Consider the following 12,203-nt stretch of genomic DNA (forward strand, 5'->3'; position numbering starts at 1 on the left):
TCTCTGAGGGGCAGCAGTGCTAATGCTTTTCCTGGGTGAAACGGTAAGCAGGCCAACAGCTGGCGAATGACCTAAATGTGTAAAACACATGGCCAGCAGCCATACCGCCCTGCAGCTCCCAGCTGGCAGCCCACTGCAGCTCAGCAGTGTGAGCCTGGGAGGTGCCTGGATGGGAGACCTCCTGGGAAAGCTCAGGCTGCCGCTGGAAGAGGTGTCAGTGGGGCCAGCAGGGGGGGCTCACCCTAAAGGTCTGTGTGGGTCCTAATGCCCCAGTATAGTGACGGGGACACTGTAGTGTAAAATAGGTGCCGTCCTTCGGATGAGACATGAAACTGACTCTCTGTGGTCATTAGAAATCCCAGGGTGTTTCCTGAAAAGAGTAGGGGTGTTACCCCGGCGTCCTGGCCAAATTCCCCCCCTGGCCTCCTAATAATCCCCATCTCTGAACTGGCTTCACCACTCTGTTCTCCTCCCCACTGGTGTGTGGGGAGCAGACTGGCGTATCTTCCAGGTGGGGCTGCATACTGGTGGTGGTTGAGGGGAGTCTCCATTACCTGCAAAGCTCTCCGAGTGGAGTGTCCAGAAAAGCGCTATATAAGTGTTAGGAATTATTATTGTTGTTGTTGCTAGAAATCACACAGAACCTTACTGGCCCCCTGCAGTTTCCATACAGGGGAGGAGGTGACACAATACATCACACCGTTCAAGACCAAGCAAAGACATTTGATCATTTTATTTGCTGATGTTTCCTCTGCTTTTACCATGATTCAGCCACTCCTGCTGGCACGGACATTGTCAAAGAATTTCAAATGAAAAATTACAAATTTGATTAGACGAATTTCAGATTCAACTCAAAGTTCTCAACGGGTCAAAGTGAGGAAATGGTTATCGGTTGTATGCTGCACTTCCATTGAATCACCACTAGGCGGTCTCTTGTCCCCTCATTGTGCACCAATAATTGTAAGGGCAAACAGACATCTCATCACATTAGCTGCTGCCTCAGCCCTATCATCTTAATCAGAACCCAGATCACCATGATTCAAATCGAGTTATTTCATTGAATAGCACAATATACCCTCTTTAGAGTTAAATGTTTTGAGAACAAACATCTTTAATTTTAGAAAAAACAAGGAATCTCCCATCCAAGCCACTGGAATAAGTGGTCTGATTGAAGAGGTGTAGCCAGTATATGGGAATGATCATAGATAAAGGCTTAAGATGGGAAGAATCTCATGTCAGACCATTTACAAAAAGGTCAAACTTCTCAGTTTTTAAAATAAATCTGTTATATCTTTTATTGAAAGTGTCTTAACATACCGTTTTAACATCAGTACTGTGAACTGCAAATATGCTGGGGAAAATGAACATTTTTTAGTGAAACCATCAGAGTGAATCAGGTTTCTCAATCTAAATGCAAGGGGCTCTCAAGAAGACCAGCAGCACTGTGGAGTGTGAGACTCCCCACCTCCTCTGTCATCAGATCTACCTCCACCTGGGAGACACCTCATGGTCTAAGGACAATAAATGTAGAAAATCATTCATCTCCCTCTTTAATTTAACTTTTGCATCATGTAAAATAGTCTATAAATCACTATAGGACATGTTCCTTAAATAGGCTGACCTGATATATGACTTGACTCTGCCATAAATTCTATTTCCCCTTGTAACAGAAGATAGTTTGATTTGAATAGGAAATTAGATTGAGGCATCAAATGTAATAATACAATAAAATAAAAACATGACCAAAACCTCTATAGTATTATAATAGATGCAGTTTTTTCCAAACGTTGAACTCACAGAAGGAACCATTTGTGTAATGGTATAGTTCTCTTTCAGAACTGCTCTGAATGTGAAGGTTCAGGCAGTGATAATCAAATTTATGTCCCCCTCCCCCCCCAAATTCTACCATTCAACACTGAGTACAGATTCTTTGACATTTCTTTTATTTTACACTGTCCAGTTCATACAAATGGCATAACCGATTTAGGCTTCTGAAACATGGTAAAACAATTTCACAATGTTTTATCTTAAGTTTTTCAACTGTTGAGCAGAGCAAAGCATTTAGTACAGTATGTACAGTCCTAAAATATAACTAGAATTTGTTTTGTTTTTTTAAACTGCATTGCATAGCTTTACTGTCTTGTGCTAAAGAATAATACTTATTCGTGGCTCAGACATTTAAATTAGTCCATACCAAAATAGAAGAATCTTGCTCTGTAACACCTGCCAGATTGTAGCTTTCCTGTTCGGCGAGTCACTTCATTTAAACAAAACAAACTGCGATTGTGATCGGTGAAGGACGTGTCCAGAGCAGATGTAGAATTCTGAAAAATAAACCCTGCGATTTATATAGCGCTTGAGGACAGAAAATGGCCAAAGAATTCCTTTCTAAATTACAATCCCAGTTCCAAATCCTCCAATTCCTGTAACAACTGGGACTCCTTCTGTATCTTCTCAATCTAAAAAAATAGGGATAAAGACAAAGACGTCAGAACACGAATGTCACAACCCGACACGCAACGCACGATTCACGAAAAATACAATGTACAGAGACACATTGGATTTCATCAGATGCCCAGGGGAACATAATAACAAACTCAATAAAGCTTCCACAATAAGAAGGATGACAGATTAGGCGGGGTGTACGTCATTTCTTTGAAGCTGGAACTCCACTTACAGTCTGTGTAACTCACTACATACTGCAACTAACTCAGCAGACCTGGGGTTTGAAGTACCCAACAGGAATCAGTATCTGGCACACACGGCTTCCTCCATAAGGTCCACTGTTCCTGGATTCCCGAGTCCTCCACACGCCAGGTGGCGCCGCAGGGAGAGAATTCCCAGGGCCCCAGCTCAAGGCACCTCACCTGGTTTTTCTCCAGCTGCTTGCCAGTGGCCTGCTGCTCCTTGAGCTGCTCGATTGCCTTGATTTTCTAGGGGCGAGGAGGAAAGACAGGGAAGTTACCCTAAAAAAAAGTTTCATTTCAAGCCACTAACACGTGGGTGACGCAGAGCCAACCTTTTTTTTCCCCCCAGAATAACTTTGCTAAAAGAAAACAAGCACTGGGTCTCGGTACCAGAGCTCGGAGTTCCTCGCCATGTTGCTCACAAAGATTTCCTCGAGATCCTTCAGGGAACAGCCAGCAGGGCAATAAGCTACCAGCATCCAAGAAGCAACACAGACTGAATGGCCTCTTAGCATTTGCAACCTATAAAAATGAAAGGTCCCCATCTTAAGCGGAGACCGCAGAGTCGTCATGAAGTCTCAAAGGTCAATGGGCGTGCAGTGCAGCCCACTCCCAAACGACAGACAGTCCATTTACACCAGCTCCTCATTTTACACCAGGAACAAGCTCCACACTACTGCTCATCAAGCGTGCGTTCCTACATGAACGTTACATCAAAAACATTTAATTCTCACGTACCACAATCTGAGATACAGTACACGTGTAAATCATGGTAAGGTAAACACGTACCACAGTTTTAGTAAAATATTATGAGAAAATGAACTAAATGAAAGCAGAAAAAGTATCTGTGATTAGTGTTCACCTGTTTCCACAGTATTTAGCTTTATGTCAACACTTAGACTCCCTGCACTGGTCCTGGAAGAACGCTTTCTCTCCTAGTTTTCATTCCAGCTGAGTTCTACATTTATGACTTAACCCGTTTTGCTTTCACAGACTTTTATTTACCTGGTTTCTTCTGTCGGACCTGAGTGTCGGAAACAGCCGACTTTCAAGGGCACCATTTTCAACAGCTTCAGCACAGAACCTCACACGGCCACTTCACAATTTGCTGGCCATTATTTCTGACTAATCAGCTCTTGCTGTCTGATCAGCTGATGAGGCAGGGATGGGGGAGCGACCCTGCATCGGAACACCCACAGTGGGTGTGACCCAGTAACCAGACAGGTATAAGTGGGAGTGACCTTGTATCAGACACACCCATAGTGGGAGTGACCTTGTATCAGACACACCCATAGTGGGAGTGACCTTGTATCGGACACACCCATAGTGGGTGTGTCATGTATCAGATACACCCATGGTGGGTGTGTCCTATATCAGACACACCCATGGTGGGTGTTTCCTATATCGGACATTCTGCACACCTGAATGAGGGCAGTTCTGAAACTGAGACATTGGTCCAGTATTTATAATCATTACAGACCTGAACCCTGAATGCAGCTGGATGGAAGCTGAATACAAATTTACAAACAGGCCCGAAACAGAAAACCGAAAAGATCCTGGGATGAAGAACTGGGCTGGGTCAAACACCAGCAGACTTCCTGTCTGTAGTACAAGCCGATGATGATGCTCTGTGCCTGAACAAATAAAACCCTAAAACACGGCTACATATCTGAGTACAGTGCTCAGTGATACAGTAGAGAGAGCCTGGCTGTGTGAAGGATAGTGTCCAGAGCCAACAGTCTTCACAAAGCTGATCATGCTCTTATTTCCTCTTAATTGTGTATCCAGGTCATGTGAAATGTACTTGACATTCAGACGTGCACAGACAGAACATCACGGAGGCCCCTCTGCGATCTGCCCCACAATCTCCCAGACACCGTGACTGAAACACAAGGGCGCCCCCTGCTCCCCAGGCGGAGGGACACGTCAGCCCCAGCTGGTTCAGCCAGAGAGACTTGGCGGTGCAGCCGGAGAAGGACCTTCCCTCCAGGTGGGAAAGGCGGTGCGCACACACCCGCAGAACAGGCCCCCCCCCCCCGAGGACAGAGCGCCTCCTGCAGGGGGGGCGAAGCAGCCCCCTCCCCCGTTACCTTTCTGAGGTTCTTGATCTTCTTGTCCGTCTCGGGGTCTCCGGAGGCGGCGGCGGCGGCGGGGGTGGGACAGGCGGGAAGGGGGTCCGGCGGCTTGTCCTGCACGTCGTCAGACTTCCCCTCCTGCGGAAACGACAGCGTCACCGGGATCCGCGCGCACGGGGAACCCGCGGGTTTACGGACCCCCCCCCCCCCCCGCGCGAGCTGCGCCGCCGCGGCCCTTCCGCGGTCTGTGCTCCAGCTCGGGCTCGCGAGCCGTCTCGCGGGGGGGGGGGGGAGGAAGAGGAGAGAGGCGGCCCTGCGCACCTGCTTGGCCGCCTTCTTGGCCTCGCGCTTCTTCTGGTTCTTCAGAGCCGCTCTGGACAGGGGCCGCTCTCCTCCGGCCGGCTGCTTCATGTTCTGCGGCGGCTCCTCCTCGTGCTGCAACGACAGGTACGGCCCCGTCACGGCGGGACCGGGGACCCGCAGGCCGTACCCCAGCGCAGGGGCTCCCCGCGGCTCCCCGAGGCCCGCTGGCTGTCATTCTGGACCTTCTTCACAAGTGGCTTCAAGTGGATATCTGCATTTTGTGTACTGTTCTGTTCTGGTTTGTTCTTCGTGTGTTCTGGACTGTGAGTAACTCTTCTTAGTGCACTTCTCACTGACTGTACTGACTGTATTGTAAGTACTGTATAGTATTGTTGTATTATTGTATCATTTCGTTACACTGTGCTGTGTTGACTGTGCTAAGCTGAAAAGTCATTTCCCTCACGGGATCAATAAAGTTTATATTTATTTAACCACGTGTAGGGCTTGTGCACTGGTGGTTGAACACCCGGCCTGTACAGATGGGGTCTGGATGGAGACGGATATTCTTTGTCCAGTTTACCGCAGAACAGCCTCGTTTCCACCTGCTGAACCCTCACTCCCTCTCCTCCTTATCTTTCCTGTTTCTCAGTCATGGTGTCCCCCAGTAACCAATCAGAAAACACAGAAAGCCACATCGACCTAAACCTATCCACCACCTGAAACGAACTCCACACAACTCAAAAATATTTCACACTGCTCAACCCCATAAACCTACAATAACAGGACCTAAGCTTACATGTTTATAACCGGACTATTTTGTGTGTTCCTATCTCTGTATCATTGTAAAGCTCCATGACCTGAGGTGTCTTAAAAGGTGCCGTACAAAATGATATTAATATAAAGTAGGACTTTGCGGCAAACTAACACAACACACCAAACCACTATTTGCAACTCGGTTAACTTCCTCTGCCCCTGCGTTGCCGATCGCTTGCTCCCCTGACCCGTCTCCTCCTCTGAAAACCGCTTACCAGCTTCGAGCTGGCGGCTGGTCTGTTCCTCAGCGCCGGGGGTCTGTACGCCTGGGCTGGCTTGGGCTCCGCGCTGCCCAGCTCGCTGGGCGCCGCCTGGTACCTGATGGGCTTCTCGGGGAAGACCCCCTCCGCACACGGCTGCCACAGCACCTCCCAGAGCTCGGCGTCGGCCGGCACGTCGGACTTGTGGAGCACGGTGCCGGTGTAGTGCCAGATCTTGTACCCGTTGCCAACCCTCAGTCTCGGGGCGCACGTCGCCGTGACGATGTGCTCCCCGTCCGGGCACCAGGAGAAGAAAGTGGAGTCCGGCGCCTGTGGCTTGGAGATCTGCTTGTACCTCTTCGCGTCCCAGACCTCCATCTGCCCCCGGAGGTTGCCGAAGCCCGCCAGCACCAGGATGTGCCCCTGGGGGCTGTAGTAGGCGGCGTTCCTCGGGCCCGTGCCGAAGTCGAACACGGGGTCGCACTTGAGGTTGAACACGGTGGCCTTGGCCGGCATGAAGCCGTAGACCACGCAGAACTCGGCGGAGCCGGGGCTCCAGACCACGTCGTAGATCGGGCCGCTCTTCGCTGCTCGGGACAAGAAGGGGAGACGGCTCAGCTGGGGGCCGAGGACTGGGGGCCACCGATCGGGGGGGGGGGGGGGGGTTGACACTTACGCAGCTGCACGACCGCACTCTCGCCGTTGACCGCCAGGTAGTGGAGGGTCTGCTCCCCGTAGTACGACGCCCCCGTCTTGTCCACCTCCGTGCTAGCGGTCACTAGGACGGCGGAGGCTGCGGGAAAGATCGAGATGCCCCCCCGTCAGGACTCGCACGCAGAGCCATGAGCTCGATCGCGCTCCCCCCTCCCCCGGCAGCTCACAGCGCCTCCCGCTGCCCTTCAGGTCTGAGAGCCGGCCGGGAAATCGAAATGCACATTTATTATCTACCGGGGGGGGGGGGGGATGGTAAAATTGTCGATACACAAATACGAGAAAACAAATGAGTCAAGATCGATTCTTGCTGGGCCGTGAAGGCCCTCCTGTCATGTCGTGGAACGGAGTGTTGCTGAGTGACACAGTACGATCAGCTCGATGGGGGGGTGTTTCATGGAAAATAAAACGAGCCGTTTAGCACTGCTCAACCCGCACTCTACATGCAACTTGATTAGAAATTATTTTTACGGGGGTCACGAGTGCTGAACAAAGGGTCTCGCTGGGGGGGTCACACCCTGCGCTCCTCCGAATCGGCGCCGGGACCCGGGTCAGCGCGACCCACGAGACAAAGACGGGAGTGCTTGCGCGCACGCGTACCTTTCTTGTTCCACAGCATCGTCACTTTGTCAGACTTAAAGAAGCTTTTGTTGGCCAAAGCTGAGGTCGGCCCTGCGAAGTTGGGGTACTGGTACAGCCGCACGAAGGAGGGGGCCCCTTTGCTTCCTGGGACATAGACAGCGACCTCAAATGGCAGCACAACGCCTCGGGTTAGTCTTTCCACGGCCGACGGACGAGCGCACAAGGAGAGAGCGGATAACACAGCACGGCCTGGAGCGTCTCAACTCACCTTGCTGGGCTGAGCTCCGGGAGACAGGACGAACTCCGTGACCTTCTGCAGGTGCAGCTTGTTGGCGATGGTGTCTGTGAAAAGACGGCACACTTGACAGGCTTGTCAGCAGGGACGAGCTGATCGTTAAAGTGCAACGATCGATACTGTTCTGTACAGACTATGTCTTAGGACTGGGGAATTAAAGAGATTAGCCTGTTATCCAACATGGTGACCATGAAAAGCAACTTTGCACATGCAAGCAGTAAGAGGTACAAGCAAGCACCCTGAACACAGGCAGTTCAGACACCTAGAAACAATCTGTTCAAACCGAGAAAGTGAAATATGCCTATACCTGAATCTCTGCGTCAATTTTTTCTGCTACACAGTGCTTTTTACACATGTTTATACTTGAGGAAGCGTGATAATTGCCTCTGAGCTTCACAAAAGTCTTTAAATATGACACATTGACACACCAAATTGAGTTATTCAGATGTTGACTCAGATGATAATTTACAGCTGAAAATTGGCGACAGAAAATATTATTTCGCATGCCGATTTATAAGGACCAAAGAAAAAAAGCACATCTTCTCTGAAAGCACTGCTCTGAGGAAATCAGCTCTCAGGTTTTAATACGTTTTCCACAAGGAAACCAAAGGGGATGAAATTTAGAAGCGGCTTCAGTCCCCTTGTAAACAGATTTTTATTATCCAGCCACTTTCAATTAGCACCCAGTTCAGGTCGGGGTCAGCGCTGTCACAGAACTGGGGCCGCCACTGCGGTTTCTTTAACTGCTGCAGGAGCTCATGCTCTTAACGTAAGCGCTGCTCACCAAATTTGTTATTTTCGAAAAAATGGAGCTCGTTGTTTACATTCCTGACGGCGATACTTTCATCATCGGACCAGGTTGGGCACCTAAAGAAACAAGAAAGGGAGTTAAGCGCCACCAGTGTAGAACGAACCCTCGTTCGACACCTCTAGGATTCTCTAGCATCACAGCAGCTCTTCACTTTGGGGTCATCGGACTCGTCAGCAACATTTCACCTGCTGTGTGTCACTGTGACCGTTTATGCATTTAACAATTGTTAGTGCATTTAAAACCACGCACCTTTTGTTTACGTAAAGGGTCTAGAAAAGGCAGCCCAGCCATGTTGTTGAAGACAATTCCCTGATGATCGAGATCCCTGGATCAATTAGCTACCAACTACCAGACGAACGAGAGGGGGCTGAATGAACTCCTCTCGTCCGTAAGTGTGACTCTGCTCTGAAAACCCCTGCCACACTTACCAGCCCTGCATTTTCTTCTGGTAGAAAGATTTAAGACACTTCCCAGTCTGCAGATCCCACAGGTGAAGGTTAGGGTCTCCTTGAGCACTCTCCTGCGTTTCTGGGACAGACCAGAACAACACCCTGATTTTCTGATTTCCAGCACAGAGCCAGAAACATCCTATTTTCTTCATAGAGGAGCATTCTGCCCCCAAATACTGAATGTGAGACCTTTTAAAAAGGAATAAATGTGTGTTTAAATGTGACGGTAGCATAAACACTCAGTTTAGACAGAGTATCCTAATAGGTTTGTGCATGAATGTGGCCGTATCAGAGACAAAGGAGGGTGATTGCTCTCTGTGCCACAGAGACAACTGCGTCTGTCAGGCAAATGCAAGAAAGGAGGGAGCTGTGTCCGGGGATACATACTGCTATAAGGCTGCCATGTTGCCAGAATGGAGCTCTTGGGAGAGAACTCCAGACAGGCCGTCTTTGGGAGGTCGAGAGACTGCAGGACTCTGCCATCTGCCACATTAAGTACACTGACCCTGTGAAGGAGAAAGCCACACACTTCTGTCCGGGCTCATGCTCCAGTACCGGCATTCAGTTTTATTAAACACCGGAAAAGTATCCCTTCATGAGCAACAACACAGCTCGGCACAATCGAAATGCACACAAAACAGAGACCAGTACAATTTTACTGAAACATAGTGACAGGATTCATGTTTAGTTAGCTTATTTATTCTATTGCACTACTTCATCGACAGACTCAAGACTTCATCAGCAAACAGGCTCAAACCTGACTATTTGCTAGAGCCAGGGCTGGTCTGTTCTCCCCTCTCGGGGCCAAAGGCATCACTCACTTGTCTCCATTGCACCAGGCGAACAAGGAACCATCTCTGCTAAACGTCACAAATTTACTTGCTCGTCCATCCCTGGAAAAAAAAAACAAATCAAACAGGATTTAGGAGAACGGCATTTAAACACAATTGTTGGCGTTCTCATCATCTCACCACTGAAACAGCACTGACAACAAGCAGGGACATTTAAGTCATTCCAGAGCATGTTTGAACTTAGATCGTGCACCCATATCAACCTAGGAACAACTTTATCATTTCAATTTCCCCCTTTATACTTGTTTTAACCTGGGCGCCAGACATATCAAGCGAAATCAAAGTTTTTAAGGCAAACTGACGTGTTTTGAGTAAAAACGTTAACTGGAGAAATACGCGCTGTCTGCAGTCAAACCTATAACCCTGCAATAACATACCTTTTAAAGACAGTATTTTCGACACAGTCTGGAGGGCCATAGATCATGGATGTTCCATTCGATGCGCGAACTGTTGACAGCGATAGTGACAGAAACAATGTCCTCTTAATAAAAAAACTGTAAACGCCAAACACAGTGTCTGCACCTGAAACCCCGAAAGGGCAGGATCGCTGCTTCGTGTTCGCCAAGCAAATTGTGTAAAACGTCGGGCGATCTTTTATTTCAGAGCATAACCGAATATAAAGTCACCCGAATATAGCTTTATCGCCTTGAAGGGCACATACTGCTTCTGATCAAGATCACGGTTACACATATAATACCCAAAACACACCCAGGGTAGTACACAGTTTAAGTTTATTATTTCAGTTTATTTACATTTATTATTTCTTTAGTTTTATGTTTGCACCTAGAAATAGCGTGACCAAACTGTGAATGGTGTAGTGAACGGTTCTACAGGGATGTTGAGCAAAAAACATCTCTCTACTCCTAGATAGTTTCACTGGGCAATCTCGGACATCCACCCGTGTTACACGGCCAGTTAACTAAATTTGTCTTCCACATTTTGCCGACTGCCTCATAACCACACACGACCAACAAAGCAACATAATCACGCTACCGACCTGCCAACACTGGTGTGGGGGGCGCCATCTTGCACCGGAAGGGGAGGGACAGGAAGTGAGTGTGGGCCCATGAGACAGACACAGGGAAAAACACGTCGACAAAACCCGACCGCATCACCCGAAACGCGTGTACGTGTATCAATGCACACGTCAGGAAAAAAAAAGGTCCGGCCGGGAATTCCTGCTGGTTTCGGCTTCAGAGTGCTGCTGTATTGCGATACATAGATATAAATAAGAGTATAACACCTGATTTAAAAGTAATACTCTGCATATTTTGATTGCTGTTGCAATGAAAATTAAATGGCTCTGATATTTCAAAGCTTTTTTTTTGTTTTTTGGCATAAGAGATGAATCACTCTGTTGCCAGAGCAGTAACAATTTGGAACATAATTACAAACATTCAGAACAAAAACATAATTCTATTATTTGAGTGTCCAGTTTCTACATCCAGGCTGTGGTCAGTGAGCCCGTCCTCTCTGGGCAGCCAGGTCTGCCTGTGTCCAGTTTCTGTGCCCAGGCTGTGGTCACTGAGCCTGTACTTCATCGGGTCTGTCTCTGCTCAGTGGTCTCTCCCAGTTTGCGGTGTCCCAGTGTGTGAGGCAGTCTTGTCTGGGCAGTGCTGTACTTGGTTGACTAATTTCGGGGGTTTCAGCAAAAGCTGGTTGGTTAAAGCCGAGCGTCATGGTAGAGATTTAAAGGAACTTTTAATTAGCAAATACTTATCACTAATTAACATTGATACTTATCAATTTTACTTCTTGTCCACATAGTTCTCACGCGCCATTGTTATAATTCTTGTTAAAATAGGAACAGTTACAAAGGAGAGGGGGGCACTAACCTCATCTATCTATCTCAAGCCAGGGATTGTGGGTTTGTGTCTCATCTGGGGAGCATGCTTTTAGGGCGGAGCAGTGGCTCTGGGGCTCAGGATCTGCCCCTGTGACTGGAAGGTTACCGGTTCAAATCCTGCAGCTGGCAGAGGAATCCTACTCCGTTGGGCCCCTGAGCAAGGCCCTTCACCCCAACTGCTCCAGGAGCGCTGTATAAATGGCTGACCCTGCGCTCTGACCCCCAGCTTCTCTCCCTGTCTGTGTGTCTCATGGAGTCAAGCTGGGGTCTGCGAAAAGACACATTCCTAATACAAGAAATGGTATATGGCCAATAAAGAGATCCTATCTTGTTTAGTAGAGGGAAGATAACTGCTCTGAGCATCTTGAAGGCAGCCAGGGTTCCAGCCCCGGCCTGGGCAGCTTGTTCCAGACGCCACACAAACCTTCATGAAACAAGCGCCCCAAAGTGTGGGGTTTCAAAGTGAACCCCTCGTTTCCACCTGTGTCTCACGGCTCATGTTCGATAGCTCAGTCTGAAGAACCCTGCTGGGTCGACAAGAGCCTTCGAGGACTCTGAGTGACCGGGCCGGGTCTGGAAC

The 12,203-nt window shown here is 48.7% G+C and overlaps 1 protein-coding gene across 2 annotated transcripts; it reads right to left on the minus strand.

Moving 5' to 3' along the window:
• Window positions 1–1,926: 1,926 nt before the first annotated feature.
• On the minus strand, window positions 1,927–10,880 carry eif2a (eukaryotic translation initiation factor 2A). 2 transcript variants are annotated; one of them, XM_088620579.1, is made up of 14 exons: window positions 10,775–10,880; window positions 10,155–10,224; window positions 9,748–9,819; window positions 9,314–9,432; window positions 8,906–9,005; window positions 8,451–8,533; window positions 7,640–7,713; window positions 7,390–7,534; window positions 6,755–6,871; window positions 6,094–6,665; window positions 5,084–5,197; window positions 4,778–4,900; window positions 2,868–2,933; window positions 1,927–2,459 (listed from the first exon to the last, which is right to left on the minus strand). In XM_088620579.1, exons 1-14 carry the CDS (start codon window positions 10,800–10,802, stop codon window positions 2,394–2,396), a joined length of 1,749 nt encoding a protein of 582 aa, XP_088476705.1. In that variant the 5' UTR covers window positions 10,803–10,880; the 3' UTR covers window positions 1,927–2,393. The 2 variants fall into 2 exon arrangements, with proteins under 2 accessions (XP_088476705.1, XP_088476710.1); XM_088620584.1 differs by lacking the exon at window positions 10,155–10,224 and having other exon boundaries at window positions 10,775–10,860.
• Between the last annotated feature and the right edge of the window lie 1,323 nt (window positions 10,881–12,203).

The sequence above is a fragment of the Lepisosteus platostomus genome, chromosome 2 (genome assembly GCF_059453375.1).
Source record: "Lepisosteus platostomus isolate fLepPlt1 chromosome 2, fLepPlt1.hap1, whole genome shotgun sequence".
NCBI classification, from domain to species: Eukaryota; Metazoa; Chordata; class Actinopteri; order Semionotiformes; family Lepisosteidae; genus Lepisosteus; species Lepisosteus platostomus.